At 44.4% G+C, this 20,931-nt stretch overlaps 1 protein-coding gene across 1 annotated transcript in view; it reads right to left on the bottom strand.

Moving 5' to 3' along the window:
* Window positions 1-20,931, bottom strand: part of DTL (denticleless E3 ubiquitin protein ligase homolog) — a 55,972-nt gene that overhangs the window by 13,641 nt on the left and 21,400 nt on the right. The window contains exons 9-12 of the mRNA XM_082248862.1: window positions 20,443-20,546; window positions 17,840-17,944; window positions 11,416-11,528; window positions 815-904 (exon numbers count right to left, since the gene is read on the bottom strand). Of these exons, the coding sequence (XP_082104988.1) occupies window positions 815-904; window positions 11,416-11,528; window positions 17,840-17,944; window positions 20,443-20,546 (412 nt within the window). The remainder of the gene's footprint in view (window positions 1-814; window positions 905-11,415; window positions 11,529-17,839; window positions 17,945-20,442; window positions 20,547-20,931) is intronic.

Consider the following 20,931-nt stretch of genomic DNA (forward strand, 5'->3'; position numbering starts at 1 on the left):
TAAATGTGGAAAGACAGGCCAAAACCCAACGCTAAACCTACACTGCCACATTCTAAGCCCAATCTATCTAGCCCTGTAAAGAGTAGATCGCTATACTTACCAGTTCTGCAGCCACTCCAGTCCGGTCCCAGACTGAGCTGTCAGTGCTGGGTTCAGTGTGTGGGAGTACGTAGGAAAGGCTGCCAGCAATGGCTTCCCAGGCTTTCCCCAGCTGTGGTCAGTCTTTCTCTACAAAGCAGCTACAGCTGGAGACGGGACTTGATCGGCTTCAGAAAAGGCATGTAAATTTTCTTTACAGGGTTGGATAGATTAGGTTTGGAATGTGGCTGAGAGATGGCGTAGCGTTAGATAGGTTTGGGCTAAAATTCCACTTTAAGCGTTGCCCCCCCCCCCCCCCCCCAAGACAGCAAGTTCTGTCCACCATTGTTCAACATTTGTTTTGAGGAAGATGCATCTCTGGCTAATACAGTTAACAGTAGGCATGTGCTGTATTTTAGGCAGGATTGAATGTACATGTGCAGTGGACTAATTGTTTCTATGCATGGTCCATACGCCCCTGAATGGCTAAAAGCGGTTAGTCCCGCTTTAGCCTCCAATAGCTGTACAGTGTAAGGCAGAGCTGCACTTGGGAGATTTCAGCAACAAGGAAGAAGTATTGTACCATAAAATGGAAAAGATGGATAATCTGCTTAAAAAAAAAGTTGTCAGATGCTGCCTAAGTGCAGACAGTTTCAGGCAAAAGGAAGCTATACATTTTTCCACTGTCCACAAAAAAAAAAAAAAAAAAAAAAAAAGAAATATAACGAGCACTTACCTTGGTGAAGTCAGCTGGACACCATGTAACAGAAGTGACTTCTTGACTGTGCCCCTGGAGCATGATGGGTGGAGCCAGAGGAGCTGACACCTGGGAAACAAAAATAGAAAAAGTTAAACTGTATGGTGATTACTCATTTAGACAGAGTTGGCAACCACAAAAACTGAGGCCTCGTTCACATCACTGTGCAGAGACGTGGGGTTTTATGCACGGGATGAAAGAAAACAATTGTTCTCCATGTGCCCCGTTCACACCTCAACACTAGGGTCACAAGCAGATTTTTTCCTGCACGTGAATCTACAACATGTATGAAACTTACTGAAACACGCATGAAATCTGATGAAAAACTCGTGTCTCTGCAAGTGAAGTTTGTGCTTTCTCCATCAGTTTTTCTACACATCTGGTGTGAACGAATCCCTAAACTGCAGTTACGAACAGTGTAGGGATAGAACGATATGTTTTTTCAGGGCCGATACCGATATTTTGGTCACAAACGTATCGGTCGATATTTTGTACATTTAAAGTTTTGAAAAATTAAGACAATTTTTGACACAAATCTGCTACTGAACATTTTTATTTAATGCTTAATGGCTGGCTGGCACCCTGGGGTGGGTGGCTGGCTGCCTGGCACCCTGTGGTGGTGGGTGGCTGGCTGGCTGCCTGGCACCCTGTGGTGGTGGGTGGCTGGCTGGCTGCCTGGCACCCTGTGGTGGTGGGTGGCTGGCTGGCACCCTGTGGTGGTGGGTGGCTGGCTGGCTGGCTGGCACCCTGTGGTGGTGGGTGGCTGGCTGGCACCCTGTGGTGGTGGGTGGCTGGCTGGCACCCTGTGGTGGTGGGTGGCTGGCTGGCTGGCACCCTGTGGTGGTGGGTGGCTGGCTGGCACCCTGTGGTGGTGGGTGGCTGGCTGGCACCCTGTGGTGGTGGGTGGCTGGCTGGCACCCTGTGGTGGTGGGTGGCTGGCTGTCTGGCACCCTGTGGTGGTGGGTGGCTGGCACAGGGCCTGTGGCTGGCTCGCTGGTACAGGGCCTGTGTGTAGCTCGCTGGCACTGGGCTGCTGTGGGCGAGTGTAAGGCTGCGATACACTCCCGCGAGACTCCAGATGAGGCTGTCCAAGGCGAGGGAGGCGGCCTAAGAAGGCAGAATGATGTCACGAAAATATGGCAATATAGGCCAGTTCCGGGGCAGATACAGATATATATCGGGAAAAATTGCTATCGGCCCTCCAATAATCGGCTTTGCCAATAATCGGTCGATCCCTAGTTCAGTGTGCTGCAATCAATTTTTAAAGACAATCTAGATGGTAAATAGTCTATCAAGTTATGTACCTTTCCAGTTGGTTATATATTGACCATAACTTGCATTGAAAAAGCAAAGATTCCAGAGCACACAATCATGTTGCAAAAAAAAGCATAAAGCAAGCTTAAAACCTTTTGTATTTTTGCGGTAAATCTGCTTATTTGGTATAAAAAGCATTCTTAGGCCCCATTCACACTTGTGCAACTTGTCCTGCGAGTTGGGACTGCAAAGTCGCATGAAAAGTCACACCCCATTATTTCCATTGAGTACCGTTCATATCATTCAGACTTCAAGTCACAGCGACTTCAAAAAAGGTAGTCCATGCACTACTTTGGTCCGACTTTGATGCGACTTGAGGTCCATAGACAAAGATTACACAGGCATTGCTTCAAATCGTGTGGAAGTAGCGTCAAATTCGCACAACTTTCAGGTCGCACAGGTGTGAATGGGGCTTTTCTGCTTCAATATGGGGAAGTCATCTAGGGTGTTGACCTGCCTTAAGCAACAGGGCCAGAAAATTTTGTCCAGATCAAAAGCATACATGAGAGTGATCACAAATACAAAACCAACAGTTTTAATAAAACTTTGCATAACATTTCTGGTTCCTCTAGTTTTTAACCCTGTTGTATTACAGCAATGTGAAGAGGGCTAATGGAAAATTAAGGCTGTGTAATGTGGTTACACCTTTGAAGCAGCCAAAAAGTTAATTTTTGTAGAGGCATCTGCTTTCCAAAATATACACAAATAAAATACACAAGTGGTTTTATATGAAAGGTTTTATATTTCTGCCCATCCAATCCTGGGGGTAAAATGGATAGAAAGGCCCTTTTCACACGGTCCGCATTCCATTGCGGACCATGCTCTGCTCAGCGGGGATCGATCCGCCGATCCCCGCTGAGCCAGCGGATGACAGCTCAGTCTCCGCACTGTGTCAGGGAGGTGTCAGAGCCCCGCTGCTCTATGGGGAATAGGATAAGAGCGGACCGCCTGTCCGCTCTCATCTGATTGGATCCCCAGGACGGATGGAAAATAGGTTTCCATCCGTCCGGATTTCACGGACAGGATCGGATGCGGATGGCAGCGGGCATGTCACCGCTGACATCCGCTGCTCCATAGGGCTGAATGGGGCATCCGATCAGATCCGCCTAAAAAACTGACAGGCGGATCTTATCGGAATGCCCGTGTGAAAGAGCCCATAGTGCGTGTTTTTTTTCTCCCCCTTTGCCCTCTTTCTGGATTAGAGCAGAGGAGCCAGATCCACCCATTTCCCGTGCACTGGTGCTGTTAACGGGTTACTTATATTTTGAGAACTCACTAGAAATACTTATACGTTAAGAAAACATTTAGAACATGACAAGGATTCTCAAAGCACTACGAATTAGCTGAAGAGATAGCACAGTGGAATCTGTTACATTTCACACAGCCTGTGATAAAACCGTGGGAAAGAGATGTAAAAGGAGCCACGTGTGTATTTTACCTTTAACTAATCACAAAGTAAAAAATTTTTTTTTTTATTTAAAACAGAGAGCTGAGGCCTGCACCTGCTATATACCTCACAGCTATTATGCACAGTATTTTAGATCATCAGAACATGTAGTTGTGTAGAACTGTTGGCCAAGGTGTAAAAGCTTCCTGTTTGCACTCTAGCTGCACACTTGTGGTTAGCTGGCAGGCAGTGAAGCGGTTTATATTTGCAGCATCTTGTCAGATCTTGTGGTTTTATGTGGGATCTATCAGTCTTGCAGAAAACGGATCTTTCATCAGGTTTTGAAATTTTAGGTGTCCCTAATTTAACCTGTGTAAAAGCCTTATCTACAACTCAAGTTAAGAACGGAAATGTGAATTTAGTAAGTGCTAAGTTGTGACTTGAAATACATAGGAGGCTCAAAGGATCAGTTTGGCAGTCAGGCAACTATGACCGTCAGAAGGAAAAAAAAAAAAAGGTATCAGTCACTGGCTGGTTTTCATGAGGCAGCTTTCTTGTTCAGGGAACAATGATCATGAATGCATTTTTTTTATGGTCAGTATTGAGGGGGGGGGGGGGGGGGGCTGGGAAGTTAAAAGGTTTTCTCATTTTCAACCATTAGGTGGAGCTTTTGGCTCCCTTTCACGGTTTCTAGTTAATTATTTGCTTCCTGCTGGAATAATTAAAAAAAAAAAAAAAAAATCAGACATTTGTTTCACTAATCATTAACACGTGGTAGAATATGCATTGTAGTGTGCTACAACGCAGAGATGTGGTTGGGCCCTAGAGCAGACACCTGGTGCTTTTGCAATGACATTTTCTACCCCAGATGTCAAGGAATACTGATGTCACTGGCAGGGAATAAAAAAAAAAAAAAAAAAAGAAAATTGTGCATGGCCCATTTGAAAAATAAAATAAATCCCTGTGTGTCTATGTAGTAGTCCACTCGTGAAAAAAAATTATATACACAAACACACACACACACACACACACACACACACACACACACACACACACACACACACACACATACATATATATCTATATCACACACACACATACATATATTACACACACACTGTATATACATACACACAGACACAAAGTGTATGTGGTCAGGAGCCAGGCTTTGCATGTAGGCTTTTTATCAAATAAATAATCCTGCGTCTGTTGCATCCACTGAGCAGATTGACAGCCGTACTTCATTGTGCAGCTGCAGTCCTACCAAGTGAACAGCTTCAAAACTTAGGCTGCATTCACACTTGAACGTAGCAATTTTACCACGATTTTCAGGCGTTTTTGGAGGCCGGCATTGACATCTATCAAAAACGCTGGTAATCAGCCCAAAAAGAAGCTCATGTACTTTTTTCAGCTACAGGCGTTTTGCAAAACGCTCAGATGTGAACAGGGGCCATTTAAATGAATGGGGTTTTACTTGTTGGGCGTTTTGGAACGTTTTTTTTTTTAGCGTTTTTTGGAGCTGAAAAACACTCAAAAATGCCCAGGTGTGAATGGAGCCTTAGGATGTGACTAACCAGGCATTTTGTAAACTCTTTTGCATATTAATTCAAGCAATGAAAGTGAAGTTACTCCAAGCCACTGAAGGCCAACTAGACTGCAATACCAGCATGCAGTTAGCCTGTTCCCAGCCAGCACAGCCCAATCAATGTGAATCTGGTGAACAACTCCATAAATCTTTACTATGTATGCCTTTATAATATCATAATTCCACAAAGTTCTGGATTCGCTTGCTTTTCCTTTAAATCATTAGACTACTATGGCAGCCATTTAGGAGAAGTGTGAAAGCATTACTATGCCGCTGACGTGTGGCCGAGTGCAGAAGCCATCTGCTTCCCAGCTGACACACACACACACACACACACACACGCCCGTACACACGATAAGAAAATCTGAAGGGAAAATTCGTCCGATCTGCCGATTTTCGGATTGTTAGTATGGTGCTTTCGACAGCCAACTCAGACTTTTCGGCTGACAAAATCCTGATGTGCAAGCTATAAAATTTTTGTTGTCCGTAACACAACGTCCGATTTTCGTCTCATTAGTACAGAATTCGATGGAAAAAAATCTTAAGAGCAAGACTAGGCATGCTCAGAGAGAAAGAACACATACAAAGCAATCCAACACATGACTCACTTCTGAAGTTGAATTCTGTCATACAAGAAAATTCGTATGAAAATAACCTCTTCACTTTCCACATCAGACTAGCATGCCACAAAAAACGGACGGCAGATCGTTCGATAATCTGATCGTGTGTACGGGGCTTTACTTGCACTCAGTGTTGACGAAAGAGGATCAGGAGACAATGCCCTCAACTGCTCAGCTATCCTAAACACAGAATTCAGGCAAAACCCATCCATTCATTAAACCTCTTGCGTCGTACTGAGGTCATGATAACAGCACCTGACTGCACAGGGTGCGCTGTACAGTGTAACCGCCTCTCCCCCAACAGGCAGTTATGCGTGACTCCAACTATGGAGCAGTTTTACTGATTTCATACTTTAAACACATTTTTAGCCTATATAATAGGCATATATACTACATTACCAAAAGTATTGGGAGGCCTGCCTTTATACGCACCATGAAGTTTAAGGACATTCCAGTCTTAGTTCGTAGGGTTCAATATTGAGTTGGCCCACCCTTTGCAGCTATAGCAGCTTCAACTCTTCTGGGAAGGCTGTCCACAAGGTTTAGGATTGTGTATGGGAAGCTTTGATCATTCTTCCAGAAGCGCATTCGTGACCTGATCTGATGCTCACGTGCCCATTTTTATTTGCTTTTAGTTGTGGACGTGTCAGCATAGGTACCCTGACCAGTCTGTGGCTATGCCGCCGCATACGAACTCTACATTCTGCCACCTATCAGAACAAGCATTAAACATTTCAGCAATTTGCGCTCCAATAGCTCTTCTATTGCGCATCAATGAGCTATGGCAGCCCATACCGTGGTTTCTGGTTTTCCTACCTCAGACCACTTTTAATCAGCCCTGACCACAGCTAACCAGGAACATCCCACAAGAGCTGCAGTTTTGGAGCTGCTCTGACCCAGTGTAACCATTATAAATTAGTCCTTGTCAAAGTCTCTCAAATCCTTCCTTATTTCTTCTACTTTCAACAGATCAACTTCAGGTACAACATGTTCACTTGCTGCCCATAATATTCCACCCCCTTTCAGAGGCCATTTTAAGATAATGAATGGTATTCACCTTACCCGACAGTGGTCACAATGTTATAGATGATCGAGTCTTATCTATACACATACATACAGTATATGTCTTCAGGGAAGCCTATCCTGCCTTCAGCGAATAAGCGAATGTTCTATTTCTCCCATCAGTTCATCCCTCAATTACCCTTTGTTCCACCAGCCCCTCCCTATTCTATTGTAAGCTCATAGGAGCAGAGCCCTCCTTAAGTCTAGTACACACGGGCCAAATATCAGACGGCATCGGCGGGTTCAATAGAAAAACTGTTCAACATTTAGTTTGTATGTACTGCGGCTGGCCTCTGTCAATGGGGCATGACCGAAAAACGTCTGCCGATCAGCTTCCGATCAGCGCTCTGGTAGGGGGGGCGCCCCCGTCAGAAAACAATAGCACAGCAGGGGAGATTGCTGTACTAACATTGGATTGTCAGTACAGTGGCTCCCCCTGAACTGTCAGTTCTTTTCTATCAGCCCTGCAGGGTTGAAAGGGGGCTTAACCCTGTTGTATTGAAGCCCTATTCTACTTTATATTGTAAAGCGTTGCCACCAAAAATGCCACCTACTGGGACAGCGTGAGCAGGGAAATTCTCCGAAGATTCTCAAAGGGAGGCTTCTGGAGGACAGGAAGCACCAAATGGAGGTCCCAAGCCGGCAACAGAGCCCGCACTGGAGGAACCAAATGCCAGACACCCTGAAGAAAGGTACGCACCAGGGAGTGTGTGGCCAAGCGTCGTTGAAAGAAGACCACCAAAGCAGACACCTGGCCCTTGATGGTACTTAAGGGCAATTTCTGTTAAACCCCCCGTTGAAGGAAGGTCAAGATCCCAGGCACCGAGAGGGAGCGAGAATGAACCCCAAGAGACTCACACCACGCAATGCAATTCATATTGCGATCTCCAAGTTTTCCACCAGAGCAGAAGGAGATTCCGCTCATAGGAGATCATTCAAGTAGCCCAGTACTGCGAGCCCCTGTTGGCGTAGCAAAGCTCGCACCGGGGCTTATACTTTTGTGAAAACTGGAGGAGCAGAGGCGAGACCAAAGGGTAACGCCACAAACTGAAAAAGCTCCTCTACCACGACAAAGTGGAGGAAGCGCTGGTGACCGGCGCATATTGGAATTTGAAGGTAAGCATCCTTGATGTCGATAGAGCCAAAAAAAATACCCCTGATGCAGGGATGCCACCACCATGCAAATGCACTCCATCCTAAACTTCTGCACCCATACAAAGCAGTTCAGCGCCTTAAGATCCAGAATTGGACATACTTTGCCTTCCTTCCTGGGAACTGTAAACCACACAAACATGGCCACCGTGTATAGAAACACAGGCTACAACAACATGGCGGCCCCACGAGGCTTACAGGAGGGAACCCAGGCCTCAGGGACAGACCCAGGCAGGAGAGGGGCGCCCTAGCAGGAAGGAGGGGAACCCGGGTGTCCGACCCTCTCAAGGAGGGGCCCACGTCAACCCTAAAATCCTCCAGGGGGAGAGGGGTGACCATTACTCATACCAGGAACCAGACTGGCACCGCTGCAGACAGAACCCCTCTCCACTGAAATTGGGGGGCTGTCAGCGAGGAGGAACGCTGCGACTCAAGCGAGACCTGGAGAAAAATTAATTTAAGAAAAATTTGCCAGGACCAAAGATTCCAGCAAGGAACTAGGTCCTTGCTCCCGACTAGGCAGAAAAAAAAAAAAAAAAGTAAACCCCCTGGGACAGCCCATAGGCGTAGCCAGACTTTTTCTGCCTAGTGTTCTAATCCTGTAGTGGGCAGTATAACCCAATTGTTATGAAGATCTGAAGCGGTGTCAGTCAATGAACAAGAGGGAAACAATATTTTTTACTTTCTATAAAACCTTCCCAAAAAAAAAAAAATCTAAACATTTTCTCATCAATTTCGGCCAATATGTATTCAGCTACATAATTTTGAAAAAATAAAAAAAAATGGCAGCGATAAGCGATTATCAGATAAAGCGATTAAGGCAGATAAATCTGACACCAAGTGACACTTTTTGGGGACCAGCGACACCAATACATTGATCAGTGCTAAAAAAAAATGCACTGTTACTGTATAAATGACACTGGCAGGGAAGGGGTGGTCACGGGGTTAACACTAGTTGTGATCAAGGGATTAAGTGTGCTCCTAGGGAATGCTTTCTAACTGAGTGGGGGATGGATGTGCTAGAGGAAAAGAGATCTGTGTTTCAGCTTAGCTGAAACACAAGATCTCACTCTTCCTCAGATAGAACAGCCGTCTGCCTTGTTTACATAGGCAGACGGCTGTTCTGTAATTCTCCTGCACGATCCCGGCCACTGGAACCGCTGATTGGCTCCTACTGTGTCCAATCAGCAATCCACTCACAGCTTAAACTTTCTCAAAACCATCAAGACATATTTGGCAAGAATTCAACAATTTGCGCCCTTACTGCACCCCGATTGTCCCTCGTTTTTTCTACACATCCCATTAAGGCCATATTAAAAGGGGATTCAGAAGAGTAGTCCCCCTGCTTTGGCCAGAATGCTCCCTATTACGGAGCATATATTCCACTACATGTCCGATATACTTTCCAAGTCCCTAACTAGCCTGGTCCTCAAGGCAGCCATATACCTGGCCTTCTATGTGTTTTTGGTACCGGTAAATCTAAATTCGCCTGGTCTTGAGTCCTGTATTCTCCTGATAACAGTTAATCAGATACCCCAACCATTTCCAGTTGCACCTAGATGTCTTCAAGACACAGAAGATTTAACCCGGCACCGGTATTATGTTTTTTGAGACCCATACTGCTTGGTGCCCCGTAGCAGTCCTAGACCAACTCATGGCGCAATTGGCAGACAAACCCAGGGATAGCCCGCTTCTACCATTCCAAAGTACACCGCTTACTACAACACAACTCATTAAACATTGTCGCATCCTCCTAGTTAAACTAGGCTTTGACCCCAAGTTCTACTCTGGCCATTCCTTCAGAATAGGAGCTGCTTTGGCAGCCTCTAGCCAAGGAGTTCCCATTCACATCATTAAGAAGTTAGGTAGGTGGAATTCATCCTGCTATTCCAGGTATATCCCGGATATACACGTTGAGGTCTCACACATTTTCACACTTGGCTGACTAGTCAGTTATGCAAATTGTTCAATAAACCCCTTATCACTTTCATCCTACTGTCTTTATTTTTGCCCCCTTTTAGGCATACTGTCCACAGCACACCCCAAGTCACTATTCTCTCTCCCTCCCTTACCTGGACTATTTCTAAGAGACTCCAAATTATATACACACACTTTTTTTTTTTTTTTAACTTCAAAATTCCTGAGAGAGGCCACATTTCCAGGCAGCCCCTGACAAGTGTTCCGTTCAGAAACAACCCACACATCGCATACAGCTAAGATTAATTGAAAATTACAGCGCAGGTGACTGGCTGGAGCCAGTAATCCTGGGTGACTGGCCTTCTGTTATCCTGTAACCATGCCAGACTCTTATGGGAAGGACCTGCTCTCTAGCAACTGTCTCATATAACATATCAATCAAGCCTCCCCTGACTTCTCAGGTGTCCTGAAGTCGTATTGATCCAGAGACATGGTTGAAGAATTAAGTTCTTGCTTGACAGGATAAACAAATCCGATGCTACACATGCTTAAAGGATGGAGTTACACTTTGAGATCAATATACATTGTATAGCGGGTGGGAAGGGAAACTGCATGTCAACCTTCCAGTCAGCTACAATCGATTTTAAAAAAACAAGTAAATGAACTTGCATAACTGACTTAAAATGCTAGTTACCTGGCTGTCGTGTTCATTTCACAATTTCAAACACCAGCTTAGTAAAAGAATGCTAAAATTTCTTGAAGTTGGACTTTGCTTGGTGAATACTAGCACTAGGTTTAAGGACTGAATCCAGAGACACATTCTTAGCACTATTAGAGGTCAGCAACAAAAGCCTATTTTAAACATGACAAGGTCCCTTTAACTACTTAAACTATCACTTGTACAGAAGTAGCTAATTCTAGATTTTTTTTTATTTTTTTGTAAAAATGGCAACTTTTTTTTCCACCTAGGGGGCTGCAACCTTTATTGCTATACAACTAGACACAAGAACATATGAATTAGTCATTTATACACAGGCTGCTTATAGGCATGATGGCAGTGCTAGGCATGGTTTATTAGAAATCCCAGCATACTCTGCAACTACAAAATGTTTGTTCCCTGACTTTAATGCAGATACAATAAAACTAAGATTCTGGCTTACCGGCTTCAACAACTGTTAAAAGGATAAGTTCATTTTTAAAAAAAAATCAGCTTAAAATAAAAAATAAATAAGTGATAAAGTGCATTATTTTTTGTTGCAGGAGCCTGAAAAGCATTGCACCAGCGATCAGCAGATCATGGATGCCATGCAGGTCTTCTGCACACTGTCAGTGTTATCGGCTTACCCGTACATCCCGTATGGATATCTCAGCAGGAAGGATTCACAGTCAGTGTTGATGGGGAAATCAAGCATTTTTCGCATTATCTATGGCTAGCTTAAGACAGAGAAAGACCTAAAAACCCCTTTGATTCAACATTGAATTCTTCCCTATGCCCATTGTAGTCCTCATCGGAAGGATGTACAGCAGAATGTACAATACTAACCTGCCAAATGTAAGCACTGTGGTCACTAGATCCACTGAGCAGGAGCTGGCCATCAGGACTGAGACTGGACTTTATGTAGAAGGTGGAGTTCAGATGACCACTGAAGACAGACACTAAAAAGGAGGGGAAAAAAAAGTTATTCAAAGCACTTTTAAAAAAATGCATTATAGTCCTTAATTGGGGATCCCTGTAGGAATATAGATTAAAAAAAAAATGTAAATAAAAAAAAAAAAGGGACCTGAACTCAATAGGAAGATTTGCTATTTAATAAATAAAAGCACAGCAGTGCACTGCCTGTGCCATCAAGCACATAGCTGTACATCTGCTCCCCTGTGGGAAATCACCTAAGGCACTGTTCCTCTGGCTGTTAGTCCGGTGAGATTTGGCGATGTCATTACTCTCCGGTTAATGGTTTTCCTTGCAGGAAGAGAAAGCTGCATCAAAGGACCCGATTCTGCTATAATTTTACTGTAAATCTGTAAGCTGCACCCCTCTGGCTGCTATTTAAGGTAAAACTCCAGGTATGGATATTTTACACAACTACATTGGTTCAGCTTGGATCAATATACCCAAGAAAATACAATACCTGGCTGATGCCCCTTGAAGCAGGAAATCTGTGTAGTAGATACTGCTACTCTACTGACCTTCACCTGCTTCTGGGTTCCACACCAAGTGGCTGCCCTGCTGCAATATGAACACAAGAGGTCAACCGTTTGGGCACAAGCACCATTAACATTTGCATTTTCTAAATGAATGTAAAGAGCTCTCTGATTGGACAAGATAGAAAAAGTGCTGTCAGCCCTCACCTCTCCACGTTGTCCAATCAGAAAGTGATTTGCTTTTATGTAGAAAAACACAAAGCATTCTATGAATATCACCCATGCAGAGTGGCCAACCTCCTGTGTTCAGAATGAAACAGGACAGCTGCTCAGCACGGGACCCAGAATTAGGAGAGGACTGGTGTAGCGGTGTCTACTTCAGTGATTTCCAGCTCCCAGGAGCATCGGACAGGTATGGACTAAGCAGGACCAATGTAAGCAAGTATAAAATAGCCATACCTGGAATTCTTGAATCATTCCTCTACCAAATCACCAGTCAGAGCGGCATAAGGAAGAAAAGCCTTGCCTCCAACTAGATTGTATATTCCATATAGACGGCGAAGAACAACTCATAGTAAATCAGTAGAATAGATCGCCTGCACTCAGGAACAGTGCCCAGTCCTTCGCCTTTTGTTGGACACTGCTTTCAAGGTTCAGGTCCTCTTGATTATGGGCTTCCTTGAACTCTCAAAATAGCAGGACTGTGAGCCATTAAAGGAGAAGCTCTTTTGGCCCTACTTCTCCTGTGGGTTAAAGGAGTGCACATAGTTCTGCACTCCTGAGACCCAGATTCAGCTGACAGCAGACTTAAGTCCGACATCACTCAGGCGGTCAAGATGCCGAAGGGATCCCGACTTTAATGTTTGGATCCACCCAGATTCCTGATTGGCAGCTGTCTCAGCCACTTGGTGTGCCGCTGAAAGCCTGAGACAGCTGCTCCAGCCCCCCTGCATAGTCATACTCTCTGCTCACTGAATAGCGAGAACTGATCAGCGGGCAACGATTGCTTAGTTCTGCTTATGCTGCATCCACCTAGGGGAGTATGATTTTTTTATTTCTTTTTATTTTTGTTATAAATCCCATACATCTCGCTATAAGGCTCTGCTATATACTATACTAACACTAGCAAACAAACGCTAAGAGCATGTCAACAGAGAAGACCTGTTAGGTGTGCAGAGATTTCATCAATGTCTTAACAAGCTGGGGGTGTCATGGTCCTAACTCCAATATAGAAAGTTCTTTGAGCCTTTTATCGATGCATCTACTCTACTACGATTTGGATTCTACAATATGTACCCATAGCTACCAAGGAACCTATGTACAAGTCTATTACATCATGTGTTTTCGATATTATGCTCTGTACTGTACCATGATCTGCCAATACTATATGCATGTACTATGCAATTGATGCAATGTTACACAAGTTTATATGTAATAATAAACCTGTTTTATTTTTTATCAATGTTCTTTAAACAATTATTACCAACTGCATGTCCTCACACTTCATTTAAAGTCCCATTTTCCCCCCTTCTTTTACCGTCCCCCCATTTTTGTACCTTTTTGTAGGCAGTGGGCTCCAATGTACTGATGTACAATAATTACTGCTATATTACCATGCTTCTACGTTATTATTGTCTCCGTACAAGCCCACTGCCTGATGTATTATATTGATTTATTGTTTTGTTATGATATTCCCCTCATATTCAACATGAATAGGGATGGAGGCATCTTGCCCCTATTGGGTAGAGCCTCATTTAAAGTCCCACCCTCTGAACCTCGGTTCAATTCTTTGTTCAATATAGAAAGTTCGACTAACCCAACTGTGCTTTCTGGCAGGGGTGCATGAATCATAAAATTATTTTGCAAGGTAAAGCACTTTGCTCTACTCGGTATTTTGCAGCTTGCTTTATTAGAGTTCTGCTTTACTCCTGAAAAAAAAGGATGCAAGTTCCATTACCCTCTACCTTACAAAATTGCTTTCAATTATTTGAGCCCCTTTGAAACTTCAAAAAGATGGATTATGTGCAAGACAGGAAAACAGAAGCTTGCTTTGACACTCAAGAACTGGCATCAATGATCCTGTTTTGCACGCCTTCATAATCTCCCCCAGTCACCATTACAATGCTGATCAGTTTTTTGTTGTATTTTAGACTGCTGCTGAAACCAAAGAAAATTGGCCTGACTCCTGCACAGATTGCGGTATCTGGAGCATTAGAGTCCAATGTGTTTACACCAACTTAAAAAGCAGTTGAAGGATGGCTGTAAAATCAGTTGTGAAATAACAAGCAATCTAAAAATAAGTCAGTAACCAGGGCACACCGCACTCTCCTGGGAGCAGGAATTCCTGTGATGCAATAAATCTTCTACAGTGTTCACTGCTACATGAATGCCGACCTGCATGTTCCCCTCAACCTTTATTCACCACTCTGACCTCAAATCAGAGAAGAAAGGGAATGTTTTGCTTAGGAACTTTCCTAGTGCATATTTAGAGCAGGCTAGAGTGCCATCTCCTGGCAACAACACCAAATTACATGATATAGTCGATTCAGATAGGTGGCATGGGTAATAACCAAATATCATTTAAAGCGGGGGTCAGCGGCCTGGTGACTGGTAGATTGCAGTCTGGGCTTGCTGAACCTCCATCTCAGAGCATCAGAATGCAATACAGAGGGACTACTTGTAAAGTTGGAGTTGTAGTAAGGAGCGAGAGCTACAGAAGCTGATGCCTCCTCTGTAGTGCCGGCTCCTGTCCCATGCGAAGTAAAAACTGCACTCCACCTATTATCCTAGCTAGCGGTCTCCATATTAGTGCCAGCAGCAGGAAATAAGAGATCTTAAGTTCAGTGTGAAGCAATACACTGGGCATAATAGTACAGGACTGCTTTCGCACTGATGCACTGCGGTCTACCCACACCGTGGTGCAGTGTAGTGTACCTGCACTTAGCCATTGACTTCTATTACATCCTGCGGGTTTGGTGTGCTTTCCAGAAGTGCACCCACACCTTCAGGATATAATAGAAATCTATGGCTAAGCGCAGCTAACCCAGGGAAGTTGCAGATGCACTGTGCTGCACCCTCAGTGCAGGTAAACTGCAGAATATCAGTGTGAAAGCAGCCTTATAGGGGGCTCAAAACAGTAAAGGTTAATTTACATTTGAATTTTGGGGGGGTGGTAAAAACCCCATAGTTATGAGTTTTTACCACACCGAACCCCAACTGCACCTTTAGCTGCAGTGCCCAGGGGTGTATACATGTCGCAGCAAAAGTTATACACCCTGTCATAAATGGCGGATGTACTACCTGCCAAGCATGACCCATTTACGTGAATGAGGCCACTCAGCAAAGGCCCTGCAACCTTGTGCAGTACAGCAAATAAGGCGTTAAAGGCAGCGGCATTGTGTTGCTTTCTCCCCACCTGCTTTAACCCCGCAGAAGCATGCAGTCACAGAGCTATTGCAGGAGTGGCCCCATTTACTTGAATGTGCCCTGACTGGCAGGAGGTAGCACCCACCAAAAGCAACAGGGGTTTAATCCCTGTTGCAGGCATGTGTACACCCTTGGCTGCTGCCTCAGCAGCTAAAGGATTTAGGATTGGGAGGTGGTAAAACCACAACTCAACTGCAGGGTTTTACCACTATCCCAAACTTGACTTGTTAACTAGTCCTAAGGGGGCAGCTGCCGAACGCAACTAAGGGCTCATTCACAAGTGCAGCAGGCACTACTGCTCCTCTGAGAAGCAATCAAAATGTGTTTGACCGATGGTGGAGGCGATAGGTTGCCTCCTCACCACCCGATTTAAACCCATGACTGCCATGCAATGCTTGAGATTGCGACACAAGTGTATGGCAATTATAGGTTTAAATTTGGTGTAAAAAGGAGACACTGTGCCCAGAGATCTTTGACTTTTCCCATGTTGTTCAGGTAGATCTTCACCTCCAAGGTTGCCTACCCCCAATTTAAAAGCATAAGATCACCTTTGGAACATTTCACCCATTTTTATGTTTTAGCATCTGCACTTCTCCCCCCTGAATCCCTCTCCTTGTAACAGCGGGCAGGGGATCCTCTCCCCTCACCCACTGTCACAATTTGAAAGCAGAGTGGCCTGGTTATTCGTTCAGTTTCCTGTGAATGAATAGACTGCAAGCAGAATTGCCATTGTGGCTGACCACTTGTAGTTCTCAATGAACTACAAGAGCACTGGGGAGCGCTCTCCAAGTTCATTGATCTTCCTACTCACAAGTAACTGCCTGCCCGTATTGGAGGTACAGGCAGACAGCCTGAAAGTCTGCAGGCTCCTTAGAAGAAAAAAAATGAAAAGGTAGACAGACTAACAGATGAAAAAGCAAGAAAGCAAATTTGTTAGTTCTACTAAAAAGTAGATGTTAACATTACATTGTGATTAAAGTTCATTTAGGTCAGAGTTGCAGAGTAAATGGGGTAAAAATTTTTAAATGTTGTTGCACTGGCTCTTTCCAAATCTAACCGGAGTAGTGAAACACAACAAAAAGCCAGCAACTCGGTGCTTCTTAAAAGATGCATGCTATGAGGAAGGCTGAGGCCGAAACGCGTTAGCATATATAGACATTGTATTTGCTGTTGTGCATCAATAAAGGATCTTTTAAGAAAAAGCACCAAGTTGTCGGCTTTTTGTTGGATTTATATACAGTGGACTGGTTGGCCTTAGCACCAGCACTCCGTTTTCACATAATTTATATGGCGATAGAGCTTGGGTGAGTCTTGTATATCAAACTGGAGTAGTGCATCCCTGTTTAGTGTCTGCACTTGAGTGAAAAAAAAAAATCCTTTTGATACCCAACAAATAGGTATAATTGTCATGGTATGTGGCTACCTAATACCATAAGCATTGTGGAGGCTTCCTTTCATTAGAGAGAGTGTAAATCAGGGGTGGGGAACCTTTTTTCTGCCAGGGGCCATTTGGGTATTTATAAAATCATTCAGGGGCCGTACAAAATTATCACCTTAAAAATGTGCCTGTTATATTTGGTCAAACATTTAATTAACTCATCCCTAATGTGATGGCTGCAACGGCTACTCTTTGGTGAGGTGTGTGATGTTAGCTGGTATTGATGATGATGCTACTCGCAATAGGTTTTCCAGGTTTGCGTCGGTCAGTCTGGAGCGCAGTCGACTTTGTGGTGGTAAGTTTTGAAAAGAAGTGCTGGCGGGTACAGCTGTGGGTACTGCTGGCTTGTACTGTGCTGTGAGTACTGCTGGCTGGTACTGCTGGCTCAGGCTGATACTGTTGTGGGTACTGCTGGCTGGTACTGCTATGGGTACTGCTAGCTGTTACTGCTGGCTCAGGCTGGTACTGCTGTGTGTGCTGCTGGCAGGAAATGCTGGCTAGAAGTGTAGCGGCGCCGCGCTGGAGGAAGAGGATGTTTCCTGTATTGGTCACAGGCTGAGTGCATGTGATATCACTCCGCCTGTGACTCACTCAGACTGCCATAACGGAGCAGGAACTATACAGGAAGCATCGGCTCCGTTCTGACAGATCAGCTGAGAGACACAGACTCAGCTGCACGGGGGGCCAGACCAGATGACTTCGGGGGACACATACGGCCCCCGAACCGCAGGTTCCCCACCCCTGGTGTAAATAGTCATTTAAGACAAACTGCCTAAGAACCTTGCAGTGAAATAGCAGGATCCATTATGACACAATCGTGAACCAAATCCCATATATGTAACAAATGGGTTGTCCACAAGGTCTACTTGGCTTATCAGGAGCAGACTTGTGTTTCCTAATCATGTGATCATCACAGCTTGTAATTCATTAGAAATTAAAAAGTATATGAACGGTCGCTTACCAGGATCGCTCTTTAATCCAACGACATTAAACATATAAATGTTATCATCAGTGCAGCTGGCAAATAGATTAGTTCCAGTGGAATCCAGAACCAGACTGGAATACCCTGAAAAATTAACACCATGAAGAGTGAAACTTAGCATGTTATTTTGTATAAACTTCAAAAATCTCTGTACTACAGAAACCCCACTAAATATCTTAGACTGTATAAAAATTAAAATAAAGATTCCGTTATTTCAAACTGTTCCAAAATCTCTCAGTCCTATCTAGGACAGCTTCAGCAGAAGTTCTCTGTATTCCTTTGGCATAGCAAACATGCCAGTCTTCAACATAAAATTGCTCACATTGCCCAAAATATAGTTAAAAGTAGAAGCTCAGCCGAAAACTAACTTTGAGACTAATCTAACTCTGTGAAGCAAAGATCGCTAGGCTTACCTTTTCTGCACCTGATTCAATCCCACACTAAGCTGTCAGTGGCAGCTTCTCTGTGCAGGCATGTGCAGAAGAGACAGCCAACAACAAAGCCCCATAGTAAGTATATGGGCGACATCACTTTCCTGGGATTTCCCAGCCGTGGTCGCCTGTCTCATTCACACAGCATCCGCCGCTGGAGACCAGACCAGACTGGCTTCAGAAAAGGTAAGTATAGCGATTTTTGCTAGATTAGTTAGTCACTAAAAACATGTTAAGTATTTCCATTGTTAAACAGCCAGTGTCCTAAAAATCAGAACACACTGAGGTGTTAAAGTGACTGTGGTGTCAGAAACATAACAGGCACATTCATTTTGCTTTAACACATCTTGAGAAAATGCAATCAAAGTCATGTGACTCAAGTCCCCCACCTCTGCAAAATACCTCACACAGCCATTCATATCTAAACCGCTGACAACAAAAGTGAGTACACCTCTAAGTAAAAATGTCCAAATTGGGCCCAAGTGTCAATAGTTTGTGCTATTGTTTTCCAGCATACTCTCTTGGGCATGGAGTTCACCAGAACTTCACAGGTTTCCACTGGAGCCCTCTTCCACTCCTCCATGATGATATCACAGAGCTAGTGGAAGTTAGAGACCTTGCGTTCCTCCACCTTCCGTTTGAGGATGCCCCAAAGATGCTCAATAGGGTTTAGGTTTGGAGACATGCTTGGCCAGTCCATCACCTTAACCCTCAGGTTCTTTAGCAAAGTGTGTTTGAGGTTATGTTGGAATACTGCCCTGCTGCCCAGTCTCCGAAGGGAGGGGGATCATGCTCTTCTTCAGTATGTCATAGTACATATTGGCATTCATCGTTCCCCCCCCCAATGAACTGTAGCTCCCCAGTGCTGGCAGCACTCATGCAGCCCCAGACCATGACACTCCTACCACCATACTTGACTGTAGGCAAGACACACTTGTCCTTGTACTCCTCACCTGGTTGCCGCCACACATGCTTGACACCATGTGAACCAAATAAGTTTATCTTGGGTCTCATCAGACCACAGGACATAGTTCCAGTAATCCATGTCCTTACTTTGCTTGTCTTTAGCAAACGGTTTGCGGGCTTTCTTGTGCATCATCTTTAGAAGAGGCTACCTTCTGGGACGACAGCCATGCAGACCAATTTGATGCAGTGTGGCGCGTATGGTCTGAGCACTGACAGGCTGACCCCCCCACCGCACTCAACTTCTTTGGTCGACCATGCCTGCCCTGTTAAACCGCTGTATGGTCTTGGCCACCGTACTGCAGCTTAGCCTAGGCCATCTTTATGTAGAGCAACAATTCTTTTTTTCAGATCTTAGAGAGTTCTTTGCCATGAGGTGCCATGTTGAACTTCCAGTGACCAGTATAAGAGCGATAACACCAAATGAAAAAACGCACCCGCTTCCCATTCACACCTGAGACCTTGTAACACGAATGAGTCACATGACACCGGGGAGGGAAAATGGCTAATTGGGCCTAATTTGCAAAGTAAAATGCAAGGCATTCCTCAAATTGCCCCACTGCTGAGCAAGCAGGGCAGCTGCTCAGCACAGGACCTAAAAGACAGTGGATCACTGTAGTAGACAGGACTACTCTCACTCTTCCACAGGGATTGGCCAGGTATGTCACGTATACACTTCTACTGGTCCAAGCTGGACTGTTAAAATTAGGCAAAAACCATACCTGGAATTCAGCTTTATGTACATTGGCCCATTTCCCTAAAGTAGTCTGTGTCCCCCTCGTATATCACATAATACCATGTGACTACGTAGGATAGGGCAAAAACCACTAATATGGAAGCAGAATTTATCCCCCCACCCCTCCAGTTCAGACATACTCCCAGTCTCTTCATCCTGTTTACCATCAAAGTGAAAGTAAAAAAAAAATCCCAAATTTTGGATTGCACGCAGAAAAGTAATGGGGGGCCTTCCAATGGGGACACTAGTTCTAGTGACCTGGGGGTCCCCCAAGGGATTTCCATTCACTTCCTGTTTTGCTATGGGGCAGGAAGGGAAGGAGTCTCCAATAGGACATAGACAGGGGCTATGACTTTCCCTTACTCTATACAAAAAGAAAAAAGTTTTGCCTTTAGTTATACTTTAAGGCGTTTGCACAGTAAAAAACATAAGAAAATGCATGCAACACATACCAAGTTTCCGTGTACTACTTCCAGGGTATGAAAAGGATTTTGCTGGTATGGGATCCTGTCGGTAAGCAGTGTAATTCTTTCTCAAATCCCACATTTTGATAATCCTACAAAGAGAAAGAAAAAAATCTTTACAACCAACTCATCAAGTCTGCAATGATTGTACATCTGAAACTTACCTTCATAAAAGCAAAAAAGAATGGGACGCAGTGCTAAATTTGCCAATAAAAAAGCTGGGGAAGAGGCTGACACATTTTAATTCGCCTGCTGTCCAGGAGCCCCGTCACATTAGGGCGAATACCTCACCACAAGGATTCCATGCACCAGAGAACTCCCAATCAGAATAGACCTTCCCCACCCCAATCAAATCTGAGAAATCAAGCCATAGATCATCAATTGAAAGCTCTGCCCAGAAATGTCTTCATTTATAGACTAAAGACCAGGTTTGTTTCTTTGATATAGATCACACAAGTATTATACTTTCTTACATTC

The sequence above is a fragment of the Pelophylax lessonae genome (assembly GCF_965119305.1).
Source record: "Pelophylax lessonae genome assembly, chromosome: 3".
Taxonomy (NCBI): domain Eukaryota; kingdom Metazoa; phylum Chordata; class Amphibia; order Anura; family Ranidae; genus Pelophylax; species Pelophylax lessonae.